Source organism: Myotis yumanensis, unplaced genomic scaffold, assembly GCF_028538775.1.
Source record: "Myotis yumanensis isolate MYYU_CA2020_CCGP unplaced genomic scaffold, mMyoYum1.0.hap1 SCAF_2, whole genome shotgun sequence".
Classification (NCBI taxonomy): Eukaryota; Metazoa; Chordata; class Mammalia; order Chiroptera; family Vespertilionidae; genus Myotis; species Myotis yumanensis.
This window is the reverse complement of record NW_027223753.1, coordinates 113,057,668-113,074,064: the sequence shown is the minus strand read 5'-3', so window position 1 is coordinate 113,074,064 and position 16,397 is coordinate 113,057,668. Positions and strand designations below refer to the sequence as shown.

General features: G+C 43.7%; 1 protein-coding gene across 1 annotated transcript in view; it reads left to right on the top strand.

The window, feature by feature from the left end:
* Positions 1 to 16,397, top strand: part of ANKUB1 (ankyrin repeat and ubiquitin domain containing 1) — an 87,404-nt gene that overhangs the window by 38,656 nt on the left and 32,351 nt on the right. The window contains exon 3 of the mRNA XM_070403492.1: positions 6,361 to 6,577. Coding sequence (XP_070259593.1) covers positions 6,361 to 6,577 — 217 coding nt within the window. The remainder of the gene's footprint in view (positions 1 to 6,360; positions 6,578 to 16,397) is intronic.

Below are 16,397 nucleotides of genomic sequence, written 5' to 3'. Positions count from 1 at the left end.
TCTTTGCTTTTATATGAGTCTGGCTAATCTTTTCAAAGAACCAGCTCTTGGTTTCATTTTATTTTTGTATTCTTTTTTTAGTTTATATGTCATTTATTTCTGCTGTAATCTTTATTATTTCCTTCTCCTTACTCTGGGCTATTCTTGTTGTGCTCTTTCTAATTCTTTCAGTTGTAGGGTTAAATAATTTATTATTAATTTTTTGTTTGTTTGTTTAAAGTATTACATATGTTTCCTTTTTCCCAAATTGACTCCCCCAACCATTCCTACCCCCAGGACAAGCCACCACTGCCCCAGTGTCTGTGTCCATTGGTTATGCTAATATGCATGCATACAAGTCCTTTGGTTGATCTCTAATCCCCCTCCTCCCCCACCCTCTCTCTGAGGTTGGATGGTCTGTTCAATGTTACCTTGTCTCTGGATCTATTTTTGTCCATCACTTTATCTTATTCATTATATCCCACATATGAGTGAGATCATGTGATATTTATCTTTCTCTGACTGGCTTATTTCACTTAGCATAATGCTCTCCAGTTACATCCATGCTGTTGCAAATGCTAAGTTCCTTCATTTTTATAGCAGAGTAGTATTCCATTGTGTAGATGTACCACAGTTTTCTAATCCACTCATCTGATGATGGGCACTTAGGCTGTTTCCAAATCTTAGCTATTGTAAATTGTGCTACTATGAACATAGGAGTGCATATATCCTATCTGATTGGTGTTTCTGGTTTCTTGGAATATATTCCTATAAGTGGTACTACTGGGTCAAATGAGAGTTCTGTTTTTTATTATTTTCTAAAGTTTTACATATATCTCCTTTTTCCCCAATTGACCCCCACCTGCACCCCCAGCCCTTCCCTCCCCAGGCAAGCCCCCACTGCCCCAGTGTCTGTGTTCATTGGTTATGCTAATATGCATTCATGCAAGTCCTTTGGTTGCTCTCTAACCTCCCCCACCTCCCCTGCCATTTGTCTCTGGATCTGTTTTTGTTCATCAGTTTATGTTGTTCATTATATTTCACAAATGAGTGAGATCATGTGATATTTATTTTTCTCTGACTGGCTTATCTCGCTTAATACAATGATCTCCAGTTCCATCCATGCTGTTGCAAATGATAAAAGTTCCTTCTTTTTTACAGTGGCATAATATTCCATTGTGTAGATGTACCACAGCTTTCTAATCCACTCATCTGCTGATGGACTTGCAGTTCTGTCGGTGGGGACACAGTGGCAGCACTGGGTGTGGCAGGTGCATCTCTGCCCACGGGCTCGGGAGAACCACTGGCTCCGAGTCCAGCCTCTTCCTTCAGCAATAACAGCCAAGCCCCTCACATTTCTTCAGGTCCTCCTTCTGCCTCCCTCAGCCCCAATGCAAGGACTCCTGTGATCACAGAGGCCCAGGGATTGAGGGCACTCTCCCATCTCAGTCAGCTGAGGCACCATTGCAATTCCACCTGTTTAGCTTTGCATGTCACCCTGTAACACCTGGGGACGGGATGCAAATTTCACAGCTGGTTTTCCTGCCTTCACACATTGTGAGAGCTGTAAGTTCAAACAATGGTCTGAGGCCTCCCTGAAGCCTGGGGTTCACCCTCCAGGGGACGTACACCCTCAGGAGACCCCGAAACACACAGAATGCTTACATCTAAGGGCTCTGCTCCCCATGGATTCCCTGGCACTGAGCACGCCCTGAAGATATATTTTAAGGGGGGACATTCAATGGTTCACAAACCACATCATAAAATGATGGCTGGGTCCATCTTCTTGTGAAAATGTCTCCCAGTTTGGCCTTCATGGTTCACATCCTCTTATTCTCTCACAACCTGAAGGGGTTGGAGGTGCAGCTGTGATGATGAGCTGAGCAGTGAGAGCGCTGGAGCTCCTTAGAGCTGGTGCCAGGCCTGCAGGGCGGGGGCAGGGGAGCAACCACTGTGTCACAGCCCCCAGCAGCAGTCGTTTCAGGGGCTCCGCTGGGTGACTCCCTGGCGTGCATCAATGGTCTCAATGGGAGTCCCAAATTTCCCAATAAATCTCCAAACAAAATTAATTTTAATGGCTTTAATTAGCCTTAATGGACTATTCCTATTAGTATCTGCTTCTTTTGTGAGGTTGTTGAGGAAATACTTAGAGAGGAACAAACCAACAGGCCAATGAGGGAAATGATTGGTCCAAAATCTTTTGAAATTAATTGCCTGTGTGCTATCTATTCACATCTCCTTCCGTGCGCAGTGCGCACAGCACACTTCATCTGGAGCGGGCAGGCAACCTGGAGGAAGCACAGGGAAGTAACTGCTGGCGCTGTAGAGCAGTAACAGCACTAGATGGTGCTGCTGGCGATATCCTTTCTTCCTTGTGGAGGGTCTAGGGAGGGGAAGCGGCTGCAGTGCCCGAGGCCGAGTTCCAGGAGGCCGGCAGCGCTGTTGGGATCTTGCCTGTGGCGCTGGTCCATTGGTTCCTGGCCTGTCCCCAGTTCCGCGCCGCCTCTGCCACCAATTGATTGGAGTCTGAGGGCCGGGAGGAGGGACCAAGAGGCCTGCTTTCCAGCTGCTCACCAGTCCCCGCACCACTCACTCTGGTTCCATTGGTCAGGGGATGGCTAACAGGGAACCGGAGTGAGTGCCACTAACTCACTCCGGTTCCCTGTTAGCCATCCCCTGATCAGTGGGAGCCTGTGAGCCGGGGGGAGGGACCAAGCAGTCTGCCTTCCGCCTGCTCACCAGATGCTGCTGCCATGGATTCATTGGAGCATGAGTGACCCCGTTCCCCTGTTAGCCATCACCTGATCAATGGAGCCTGAGGGCTGGGGGATGGACTGGGGGTTGTCCATTCGGTTGTGATGGACCCAGGGTTTTTATATATATTAGGATTAGGTAGATCTGCTATGCCTCTCAATCTCTAGTTATGGACAGTGTCAAATGCTGTTTCTGACTAATAACATCAGGTAAAGACTCAAAGTCTCCAGAGACCTGCCTCTGCCTGCAGAGTGAGTGGATTCAGTCTTGAGTAACCCTGAGGCAATCATCCACATGTGTGGCGAGAGTTTTTCCAACATGGTGGGGCAATTGTTTCTTCCTGGAGGCTAATTGTTATTCTTTGTCTCTTAATGGGCCTCAGAAACACCATGGGGCAATGTGTTTTCCAATAGGATGTGTCAACTGTCTTCCCCCCAGGTAAATCTGCCTGAATAGTAAAGTTCTGCATAAGAAAGTGTCTTCTACAATGTGAAGGAATGACTCAGCACAGGAGACCGGGATGTCTGCCTTCTGAGCTCTAACCTCAGAGCACCCAACCTTGGCTTCTGGCTCACAAAGCCCCAGTCCACTCTGCCCTACCTCTGCCAGACCACAAAATAAGTGGCTGCACATGAAATTTTTGCCCTTTAAGAGGGTGCCTGCATTTCCAGCCATCTCTCCCTGGCAGACAGCAATCCTGCTGCTTTTCACAGCCAGATGTTATGTGGGCACCTTTCTCAGTTCTGCTGCTGTGGGCTCTGGGGCTCAGGTTGGGGACTAGACCCCAGAGTTCTCAGTTACAACCCCTGCGCCCCCCCCCCCCCCCCACACACACACACAGCTGAGATATCTCTCCAGAACTTCAGCTGCTTTCTGTGGGAGTCCAGCAAGCCTTCTGCACCTCCACCCTTCTTTACCAGTCTCTGTGTGGTCTCCACTTTCCATCCTTGGTTATCAACGTTCTCTCCAGCTAGTCTTCAGTTGATTATTCAGGATTTTTTTTTTTTTTTTTTTTTTTTTTTGTATTTTAGTTGTAGTTCCAGTTTTATTCTGGGAGTGGTCTGCATACCATCCACTTACACTTCCATCGTTTTTAATCCTATTCCAAGCACTTTAGACTCAGGGAGCAGCTCAGCTTGCTGGATGACTGAGCCTACGTGATTTGAGTTACTAAAATGGACCCTAGATTAAAACATTGCAGCCTAAACTTTGTCAGTTTAGGACAGTGTCAGTTTAGGACGAGATTTTCATGATGTGTTATCTGGGAGGTGGGAAATACATTTAATGCATTATAAGCCTGAAGCAAGGAGGGACCCTGGAGAAACCAGAGATGAATTTTGATGGGAGAAAGGGGGAGGGAAAGTGGAAGGGGTCCAGGAGGGAAGTGACTGGCTGGAGCCGCCTTGAGGAAACTGGAGGCCATTTTCAGCTTCTGGGTTTTGCTCAAGGCCCCTCTTGGAGAGGAGGTAGGTTACCAGGGCATGCTACGTGTCAGCTCTGTGCACTCCCATCTGCCAAGCCAGCAACAGGGGACTGAAGAAAACATGTGATTGACCTGAATCCTCTAAAGTAGAAGTAAAGCCACTTCTATTTATTTATTTATTTATTTAAGTTAGAAAAGTGGAAATGTTAATAAATTTTCCCTCCCTACCACTTTCCCAATTTCCTCATTTCCTGTGGTTTTCGTGTTGGTTCCACTTGATTTAACTGTTGCTAACAGAATGATTAATACTTTTCCCCAATTTTCATTCCTAACTCTATTTCCAATATTTCCATTCCACTTGTTTTCCTATTAAGATTACAAAGTAAAAGGAACAAAGGAAACTTTTTTCACTCGTATTTAGTATTTGCTTTTGCTGGGGTCCAATCCCAGCGGGTCCAGGGGTCCCCAAAGGTGTGGACGGAGTCGGTGAAGAAGGAATGACAAGAAGGCTGCGTTCAGTTGATCATCATAGTCGGGTTCTCTTGTCAGGGTCTCCTGCCATGTTCTGTAGCCATGTTCTCTTGCTAGGTTCTCCAGCCAGGGTTCTCCAGATTCTCCAGCCAGGTTCAGTCGCCAGGTTCTGTAGCAAGGTTCTCTGGCCAGGTTCTTTTGCCATGTTCTGTCTAGGTTCTCCAGTGAAGTTCTGTAGCCAGGTTCTGTCCAGGATCTTTTGCCATGTTCTCTGGCTAGGTTCTGGTTAGGATCTGATGAGGATCTGATGAGGATCTGATGTGGATCTGATGAGGAGCTGATGAGGAGCTGATGTTTATTGTCTTGTTACATCCGTATTTATACCAGCCGATTTTAATCCTGTCAATTTCTATTACAAAGGTTAGGGCGTTTCTTATCTCCATTCCAGGGAGTAAAGATTATGTAGCTCAAGCATGATTGTTTGTAGTTAAAGTGATTAACTACCCGCCTGGCACTTAGTTAAGGAGCTTTATCCCCTCCCTAACTTCAGGGAAAAATCCCTACCTGGGAAAACAACCTTTCTCGGAGAGGTGACCTTGGTTAAAACACATAGTGCTAAAGGGAGCAAACATATTAAGAACAGTATGCCATATACACCAGGTCCCTTGAAACATATGCTGTGCAGATGTTTCTTCTCTGCAGCGACTGTGTCAAGCAGCAAGGATGGACCGGCTCCCGGCATGCTTTTTAAAATAATAAACATAAATGCACACGGTTATTTTTAAAGGTCAAGTGATACAGACAATGAAAAGCATCTATATATATAAAAGGCTAATATCCAAAGTGTCCCCTTGGGAGTTCGACTGGGAGTTCAATCACTCACTATGATGTGCACTGACCACCAGGAGGCAGCGTGGAACATGGTGGGCAACCAGTGGTGGCGGCAGGATGAGGGAAGGAGGCAGCAGGGAACCTGATCGACCCTGATCACCGGCCAGGCCTACGGACCCTACCCGTGCACAAATTTCATGCACCGGGCCTCTAGTAAAATGATAAGTAAAACTCCCATGCCAACCTGAACTCAATTCCACTTTCCAGAGATAACTTCACAGAAAACACATTTTTTAAGTGAAGGTGTAGAATCCATAGCATTTCCAAATTAAAGTGCAGCATGATGGAGTTGTTTTGAAACTAACCTCCTGCCGAAGCCGGTTTGGCTCAGTGGATAGAGCGTCAGCCTGCGGACTGAAGGGTCCCGGGTTCGATTCCGGTCAAGGGCATGTACCTGGGTTCCGGGCACATCCCCAGTAGGAGATGTGCAGGAGGCGGCTGATCGATGTTTCTCTCTCATCGATGTTTCTGACTCTCTATCTCTCTCCCTTCCTCTCTGTAAAAAATCAATAAAATATATTAAAAAAAAAAAGAAGAAAGAAACTAACCTCCTTAAGTGCAGTGGGGATATAAATTATCAACACTGTGCAGCTGGGCCTGTAGACTAAGAAGTAAGAAGGATCTCAAAGCCCTGCCTAGTCTTCCTTTATTTTACTCAAAGCAGGAGTAAAGAGCAAGATTCAGAGAGAAGAGCAAAATTCAGACCAGACGTCAGAAAATGTAAACTGACCTTTCTTTTCATCCTTAGCTAGAGGCACTTAGAGCCACCCTTCAACATATTGGTCTGTCCCAACCTCCAGACAGTGCTTGTTCCTGAGTTCTCTTCTTTTCTCTCCCCATAGGAAGAAGATAAGCCCACTCTCTATGTGTTCAATGCTGTTACCCAAGAGAAAATGTTGATAATGGAGAGCATTTCCCTTCTTGGTAAAAAAGTGTCTGAGCTGAGAACGCTGTTATCTTTGAGATGTGGCTTCCCTGTGAGTGTCTTCTGCCTCCGGACCCCAAAGGGACTGGAGATGTTCGACTGCAACACCCTCAGGGACTATCAGACTGACATTGGTACTGTCCTCTACACTTGATACCAGCTACTACTCAGCACTAGGGTTCTTTGATACCAGATTCTTAACAAATGGAGGAGTTCTTTCTAAACTAAAACTTCTGTAAGCACTGTCGATATAATTTATCAAAACTCCTCTCTCTGGTGTCTGGTTCTGTAGACATAAGCCATAAGAAAGGTCTCATAGTCTTGTCTTGTTCTTTTTCAAATATGTTTGCAGCATATATAAAAGCAAGTTCAAGTACATATTCTTTATCCTCTTTTTAACACAGTGGTAGCATATGATACACACTGTCCTGAGCCTTGCTTTATGCAATCTCTTTTTAAAATGTTGGTTATATTAAACTTTTAAACAGGGTGAAGCCACTACTATGCAGGCTGAACTGCCTCAGTGAGCTGGCATTCATTCTTCACAGAAGATAAAACTTCCCTTTTAATCCTGTACTGCTAGCCATACACCAGTAAAACTGTCAGGTTTGTTTTAACCACATTGGAAAATGGTTCAAACCTTACAGAGATTCTTGCTTGAAGCAAATGTATCTTTGCTGACAATTAGCACATTTTTAGGTGGTGGCGTGCTGTAACATTTGTTGCAGTGGAATTTGAGTTATTCCAACTTATAATAGCTCTTTGTAGACATTCTTGAGTAAAAAAGTTTTGCTCTTAATAAATGTTAAATTTGCATTCATTGTTACTTCTCCTATCATATTTACTTATCCTTCTGTTATTTTTAACTGAGGCTCTCAAAACTTTGACATCAATGATCATTCCTGGTTTTTTATTCTTATTTATTATTGCTTTAATTTAGTATAGTGTTTATTTGACTTTTTCAAAATTTACAATTCAATATACTCTGAATATCAGTAAGTAAAATTTGCTTTCTGAAGTCCATTATTATCCAAAATGGAAACCTGTTTTTCCCAAGTTGACTCTTCACATTTCTAACCAAATTCACTCTTGGGTCAGAGCATACTTTTTCATATCAACAATTTCTTTCTTTTTTTAAAAAAGAATATTTTTTTATTTTTCAATTGCAGTTGACATACAATGTTATATTAGTTTCAGGTGTACACCCCAGTGATTAGACATTATATAACTTAGTAAGGGATCATCACAATAAATCTAGTACCCATCTAATACCATACATAGTTACTACAATTTTATTGACTATATTCCTTATGCTATAATTTGTATCCTCATGATTATTCTGTTACTACCAATTTGTACTTCCTAATCCCTTCACCTTTTTCACCCATCTCCTCAACCCCCCCTCTCCCATCTGGAAATATCAAAATGTTCTCTGTATCTTTGAATCTGGTTCTGTTCTGCTTGTTTGTTTTTTAGATTCAATGGTTGATAGATATGCATTTATTGATATTTTATTATTCATATTTTTACTCTTTTTTCCTTCTTCATAAACATTTTATGTGGTACTGGTTTGGTGGTGATAAGCTCTAGTTTTTTCTTGTCTGGGATGGTCTTTATAGGTTCTTTACTTCTAATGAATAGCTTTGCTGGATAGAGTAACCTTGGTTTTAGATCCTTGCTTTTCATCACTTTGAATATTTCTTTCTTTTATATGCTTTTATTGATTTCAGAAAGAGTGGAATGAAGAGAGAGATAGAGATAAAAACATCAACGAGAGAAACATCAATCGACTTCTTCCTGCACACCCCCTACTGGGGGGTTGAGCCCATAACCTGGGCATGTGCACTGACTGGGAATTGAACTGTCAACCTCTTGGTGCATGGGGTGACACTCAATCCACTGAGCCATACCAGCCAAGCCTTTGAATATTTCTTGCCAATATTTTCTGGCCTGCAAAATTTCTGTTGAGAAATAAGCTGACAGTCTTATGGGAGCTCCCTTGTCATCACTAACTGCTTTTCTCTTGCTGCTTTTAAGATTCTCTCTCTCTTTAATCTTTGTCATTTTCATTACGATGTGTCTTGGTGTGGACCTCTTTGGGTTCATCTTGTTTGGGATTCTCTGTGCTTCCTGGATTTGTATGTCTAGTTCCTTCACCAGATGAGGGAAGTTTTCCACCATTGTTTTTTCACATAGGTTTTAAATTCCTTGTTTTCTCTCTTCTCCTTCTGGCACCCTCATGATGCGAATGTTGGTGCACTTGAAGTTGTCTCAGAGGCTCCTTTTACTATCCTCAATGGGTTTTTTTAATTCTTTTTTCTTTTTGCTATTCTGATTGGGTGTTTTATTTCTTATTTTCCAAATCTCTGACTTGATCCTTTGCTTCATCTACTCCATTGTTGATTCCCTGTAATGTATTCTTCGTTTCAGTTAGTGTATTCTTAATTTATGACTGGTTCTTTTTCATGTTTTCTATCTCCATTTTTATGTTTCTGATCTCTTTGTTGAATTCTCACAAAGTTCATCTACTCTTCCCCCAAGTTCATTGAGCATCCTTATAACGAGTGGTTTTATTTTTTAAATATGCTTTAATTGATTTCATAGAGAAAGGGAGAAGGAGAGAGACATAAGAAAATCAATGATGAGAGAGAATCATTGATTGGCTACCTCCTGTATTCCCACACTGGGGATTGAGCCTGCAACCTGGGGATGTGCCCTGACCAGTATTCAAAACGTGACCTCCTGGTTCATAGGTCAATGCTCAACCATGCTGACTGGGCTATAACCAGTATTTTGAAGTCTGTGTCTAGTAGATTGTTTGTCTCCATTTTGTTTAGTTCTTTTATGGAGTGTTGTTCTGTTCTTTCATTTGGGGCATGTTTCTTTGTCTCCTCATTTTGGCAGCCTCCTGGTGTTTGTTTCTAATGTATTAGGTAGAGCTGCCACATCTCCCAGGCTTGGTAGAGTGGCCTAATATAGTAGGTGTCCTATAGGTCCCAATGGCACAGCCTCCCTGATCACCCAAGCTGGGCACTCCAGGTATGCCCTCATGCGTCTGTGGGTTGTATACACCCTCCTGTTGTAGTTGAACCTTGATTGCTGTTGGCACAGCGATGGAAGGAATTTGCCCTCTGGCCGATCAACTACAAGGACTGGCTGCAACCACTTGGAGGATCAGGTGTGCTAGGGCCCACTCCATGGAGAAGGACTTATTTCAGAAGGACTCTGGTGCCCACTGAGTCTTCCCTTGAGTGTGTCACTTGTGGAGGTGGTTGGGCAGTGTCTGAAGCTATCTACTAGGTGCACTAGCTCTGGAACCTCTTGGGAGATGCAGGCCATGGTCAGCCACCTCCTGTGTCCTGCCTAGGGCCACCCGGCATGAGCTACAAAGTGATCAGCAGATGGATGCTAATTATGCTGGGTTTGGAGGTGCTCATGAGAGGCCAAGTTTCAAACTGAGGCTGGCTGCTGCTAGTGCCAGGCCTGTGGCCACTTAGCAAGAGATATGGGGCACACAGAAGCCAGATACTGTTTGTCTGAGAGGTTTTAGGAAAGTCTGAGTCATAAGTCAAGACAGGCTGTTTGTATGGAAAAGCCAATGGAAATAGCTTGGGCGGGTCCACAACTTGGGTGGGGTGGGGGTCTAAGGGAATCACCAGGGTGGGGCAAACAGTGTTAACCAGTTTGATGGAGACTCAGATATGGTGCCCATCTGTTGGCTCTGTGGGGTGAGGGCACAGAAAATGAACAATGGCCTCTGCCAGCTCTTCTGTCTGGGAGAAAGCTGCCCCTCCACTCTTGTCCTGTTGTCAGACACTTCAGTTCCTCCCCATGTGTCCCTGGTGCCATTCTAACTGTTGCCCCAGTGCTGGAGCTCAAAACAATTTTAAGTATGTCTGTGTGGGGGCCCTTTAAGAAGAACTGCCTGGGACTCCAGCAGCCTCTGTCTTTCTCAGCCTCAATCCCCACTGCTTTTTACAGCCAGAGGTTATGGGTACTTATTTTCCTTTGAACCCTGGGCTAGAAGGCCTGGTGTGGGTCTGGGACCCTTCACTCCTCAGGAGGGACCTCTACAACCGAGATATACCTCCCAATTTTTATCTGCCACATGTTGTTATGGGACCAGCTGGCTCAGCATCTCTGCCCCTTGTACCATTCACAATGTGGCTTCCTCTTTAATTTCCTATTTGTAGGACCTCTGTTCAGCTATATTTCAGGCAATTCTGAATGATGATTGTTCTGTATTCTAGTTGTAGTTTTGATGTGGTTGTGGGAAGATGCAAGTACTGCACTTACCTATACCACCATCTTGACCAGAAGCCCCAGTATAAACCTATCATCCCTGTTTTGATCAGAGGAAGGATCATTCTAAGATTTGTCCCCAGAGTACCTCACTGTAAAGCACACACCTGCTCTATGTGCTTGCTGTGGATCAGCCCTGCCCAGAACATGGTGGGGCTATTTGGGTAAGGGCACACAAGAGTCATTTGTCCTTAAGCAACTTATGATCTAGTTATTTAATGAAATACCAAAGGGTAAATGGAAAAAATAGAGTGACTGTTCTTCCAGCCTATGTTTCTCAGATCATGATGTGACATTTTAGAGCTGGAAGAGAATTTAGAAATGGCTTGGCCCAACCCAAATTTTTAAAGATTTAAAGAAAGCAAAAAGTTCTGAGTGGTTAAATGACTTGCTCAGGGTGTGTCAAGAACAACACATCAACATATTAAAACATCCCTGTAGGAATAAATGTTTTCAGATATAAGGTTAGAGACTCGAGTATGACCAGGGTGGGTTACTTTGGCCACTATGAGAACACAAGGCATAGGAGGGGAGGCAAGGAAAAAAAAAACTCAAAGGGAAAGGAGGATGTCTTTGGCCTGCTTCATACCTTTTCCAAAAGCATCCCTAGCATTTCTTAAGTATCCCACCTTTTTAAAATATCGGGTAAAAGAGCCCTTGATCAGCCTCTCTTCCAGGTTCCCTCTTTTCTAGTCAGTGAGTCATTCCTGGTCCTTTCTGGAGTTGAACCTGCATTATTTTCCAAAGGCAGTGGAAAATCAGATGGTTTTAGAGAAGCAGTCAAATTCAGAATGAAAATAAAAGATTTAAGTAGCTCAATTAGTCATTGCACAAACTAGCTCATACAGAAGTATACAAAACTGCCTCTGCATCTGGGCATTCACAGTAACTTGGTGGAAATGAGAAATGCACATATACTCAGTTATAACCCAATAAGATAGTTCAATGTGGGCTGAAGGGCTCAAGGGAAGGCATTTGAAAAAATATGGGGCTTGAGCACACAAAGGGGCAGGATCATCAGTAAGGGGGATGGGAAGACATTCCAGGCTTCTGGGCCAGGAGAAAAACATGAGCCACAGGTTCATGGACATGGTTTAATCCAGGAGGAACAGCAAGCAGGAGACTGTCTGGAAGAGCCTTGCCGAGACCAATAGGAAACATAGGTGAGGTCAGATTAAGGAGGATCTTAGGGGTGAGGCAACAGAGCACAGGCTTAATGTGCTCAGCCTCTGAAATCATGTACATTCTGGAAAAGGCTTGCTTTAACAGAAGTAACATCTGATAACAAGGAGCATGAAACATAGAAAGGAATGAGAAAACACTGAAGGCAGGGTGATATGCTAACTGTAACTTTTTTAAAAATATATTTTTATTGATTTCAGAGAGAAGGGGAGTGGGAGAGGGACAGAAGCGTTAATGATGAGAGAGAACCATCGATCGGTTGCCTCCTGCGTGCTCCCCCACCTGGGACAGAGCCCGCAACCCGGGCATGTGCCCTGACTAAAAATTGACCTGTGACCTCTTGATTCATAAGTTGACGCTCAAACACTAAGCAACACTGGCCGGATGCTAACTGGAACTTTTGATAATTCCAGTGTTAACTAATTTCACTAGCAATGAATGAGACAAGTCTGAGAAATTCTGGAAGAAGAGACAGAATGTCATGCTGGATCACATTAAAGAAGAGGGGGGCACCAGGGTTCTGTCACTAGGCCAGCAGTGGCGAACTTGGGAAAAGGAACTTATGCTTTGGGTACTAAACTTTAGATATAAGGAAACTCAGAAATTTCATGTTGGGTTTTTCCCCTGCAAGTTACTCAGCTAGTTAGTGGCCAACCTGAAAGCACAACTCCATGACAAACATGGAGCTAGGGCTTGAGTGACAGTTGGGTTAGCAGATATTGCTGTCATGTCCTGCCCATGGAGTTGTGGGTTGAGCTCTATGAGAAGTGTTTTCCTTAGAGAGCAATTACAGCAGGATGTGTCAAGGGCCAAGGGCCAGTGCTAAGGACACCGTGAAGTCAGGGCAAGTAGACAGTCAGGAAATGAGACACGGAAAGCTGTCAGAGTCGAGAGGGGAACTGTGGACTTTGCATTGTTACAGATGACGAAGAAGAGCCAATTTTCAGGATGCCAGAAAAAGCCAAAAACAATGTCTAAGTAATAACTTTTGATTTGGCTTAAAGATCATTGGTAAACACAAAGAGAATAGTTTCAATAAAGTGGATAGAAAGACAATAAGATTACAGCAATTAAGAAGATAAGTAGCCCTAGCCAGTTTGGCTCAGTGGTTGGAGCACTGGCCCTTGGACTGAAGGGTCGCAGGTTCAATTCCAGTCAAGGGCATGTACCTTGGTTGCAGGTTCAATTCCTGGCTTCAATTGGGGCACATACGGGAGGCAACCAGTCAATGTGTCTCTCTCACATCATTGTTTCACTCTTTGTCTCTTCCCTGCTCTTCCACTCTCTCTCTAAAATCAATGAAAAAAAAATCCTCAGGTGAGGATCAACAAAACACACACACACAAAAGAAAGAAGATAAATAATAAGGAGATTAAAGGACTTTTTTGGTAGTAGAATATTTAATGATTAACTTATCAAGAATGTATCAAAGCTAAACATCCCAAAATATTTGTGATTTTGTGACTTGAGGTTAGTGATACCTTATATAGGCGCGCGGGCGCGCGGGGCGCACACACACACACACACACACACACACACACACACACACATACCTTTTCTTGTATTGACCTATAAGGGATAGATGTTCATTTTAGCCTATTTCTAGCTCCTGAGATCTATCCTGGCCCTAACTTTCCTCTTGCTTATCTGTGTGGTTGTCTGCTCATTATTCTGTTTACATTTTAAATGTTCTTATAAACTGACATTAATCCTTTCTGGAATAGGTGTGCTTACATAAATGAGTAAACAAATGAATGCCTTTCCTTTACAGGGTGATGCTATTGCTACTTTTCACTGTAAGTGCCTCATGGCAGGTTTCATGGCCAGCCTAAACACATTGCATCTGAGAGACTGTTCCAAGAGCAGGCTTCTGTCAGCTCAGACCCTGAAATCTGGGCTGGCTCCAGGTCCCTTTATCTCTCCTTGGTCCCTCTAGTAGGGCCCTTGGAGACCTACTGTGCCATTTTAATTTCTTTTACAGATGAGGCTCAGGGAAGTTAACTGACCTGATAAAGGACATACTGCTAATAAATGGTAATCACACACTCAAGATTGGGTTGTTTCCAACAATTTACATTGCCAATTCAGCATGACTTTATGTATACCTATTTTTATTGGTGCTCTTTAAGTTCTGATCAATGTTTTGTTTTGTTTCTCATTAGGGGAAACCCAAACCAGAGAAAGGTTTTCTATATTCAAGAGAAAGAGCCTAAGTCAGATAGGCAGATATTGACCTTAGAGTATGGATGAGGAATCTGGAACTTGGGATACAGGGACCACATGGATACCAATTCCCTAAAATAGGCACTAGTGCTTGCACCTGCTTTCCTGCATAGCTTGGGCATGGTAGATGGATAGGTTTGCAAGCAGCAAGTGGGTGGATCCAGGTTTTGTAAATATATACAATTTTGGGGATCCCTTACAAAATAATCCAAAATTAAGAATCTATAATAATAAAAGTATAATATGCTAATTAGACCAGACGTCCTGGATGAAGCCAAGGCAGCAGGGGCCCGAGGCAGCTGCAGTGGCAAGCTGAGCCCCTTACAGAAATTTTGTGCATTGGGCCTCTAGTAGAGAATTATAAAGCTCATAGAATAAGAGGGCCTGAAGCTTAAGTCCCATTAGTTTTGTTTTCACTTCAGTTATAGCTTTTAGTTGTATAGATTTTAGTTGTATTTTCTGGAACAACACAGCATTTTTCAAGTAAATTTTTATTTCCCTACAGAATTCCTAAACTTATGAAAACATTTAATGGGCAGCAAATTGATTGGGATGGAAGGATTAGCTAATAAATAGTGCTGGTTAACTTGCTAAGAAAGTCTCTGGATAAATAAAAGTTGAGCATTAACAGAAAAAACATTCATTCTTATCTTAGTTCTTTGCAAGGAACTGAAATTGACAGTTATAACATTTTCTCCCAGATAGGGAATTAAAGCAGAATAAAAAACAAGGCTTGATGAAGTACCCTATTGTTGGTGAGAATTTAAATCATACAGCCTTCACGGTAGTTTTAAGAATCAGAGCTCATCAGCAGTGGACAGGGAGAGCTGAGATCTTGAGGTAAGGCAACCACCTAAGGAAGGATAGATGGGCTAGGAAGATCCCACCTGTAGATATCTAGCTTCAAATAAGTCCTGCTAGTAAGGGTCCTGGCATAGGCAAGTCAGTCTACAACTGGGAATTTGTAAGACTGAGAAAGGCAGAAGGTGATCCTCAATGAGACCCAGCAGGGACCTGGTAGTTGAACCACAGTATAGCATCAAGGGAGTAAATGAATAGATGAAAAATGACATAAGAAATAGAAAACTAAACATAGAGGACAGGAACATGGGTATAGGAGCCATATTATCCAGGTCCAATGCCTGGTTCCACTGCTTACTGGGTATGTAAAACTTGAGCAAGTTACTTAATCTCATAATACCTCAGTTTCCCCATCTGTCAAATGGAAATAATAATACAACCTATCACTCAAGGCTGTTGTGAATTTTAAATTATCTTATTCATGTAAAGTACTTAGAACAAAGCCAGAACATATAATAAGCACTCCATGAATATTAGCTGCTCATATTCAATATATTATTCCTATTCCCATTTATTATTAGTCTTGGTTATCAGTAGGGATAGAAAATGAGGGGAGAACCAAGATGGCGGCATAGGTAAACACCGGAGTTTGCTGCCTCGAATAACCACTTCAAAAATACAACTAAAAGACGGAAAGGACATCATCCAGAACCACAGGAAGGCTGACTGAGTGGAAATTCTACAACTAGAAGGAAAGAGAAAAGCATACTGAGACTCAGAGGAGGCGCAGTGCAGAAGTAAAACACTAAGGTGTGGAGGTGCATGTGGAGTGGACTGGCGGCTGAGGGCACGGTTGTCGTTTTCAATCGGGAGGTAGTCTCAGGCTCTGAGCTCCAGTTCCGGGTGAGTCTCTAGGGACCCAGACTCATACGGGAGAAGCGGGACTGTCTGGCATCGGTCAGAACCCAAGGGCAGCTTTCTCTCCGAGGGGCTTGCAGCAATTACTGGGACACTGAGAAGCAGAGCCTCTGAGGGCAAGACTGAGAGCAGCCATAACTGCTAGCCCCGCCCTGTTGATCCCATTGGACCTGCCCCACCCAAGCCCTGCAGGGAGGCTTTTGCTGGATAGCCACAGGCAAAGGCTAGATTAGCACCTCCCTAGAGATCCAGGAGCCAGGAAGCCCAGAGGTCAGAGTGGGACCATCCAGTTTGCAGCTCCATGGAACCATAAAAGACACGCTCAGGGGGCAGACTCAGTGAGCACCAAAGCCCCATTGAAGCAAGTCTTTCCCCAGAGGGGTGTCTCCAGCACAGAAGTTCTCCCACTGCAGACACAGCTGATTCTCACAGCCAATTGGCCTGGAGGTCAATTCCTCCCAGTGATAACTACAACAATCAAGGCTTAATTACAACAAGACTGTGCACAAAGCCCACAAGGGAGTGCAC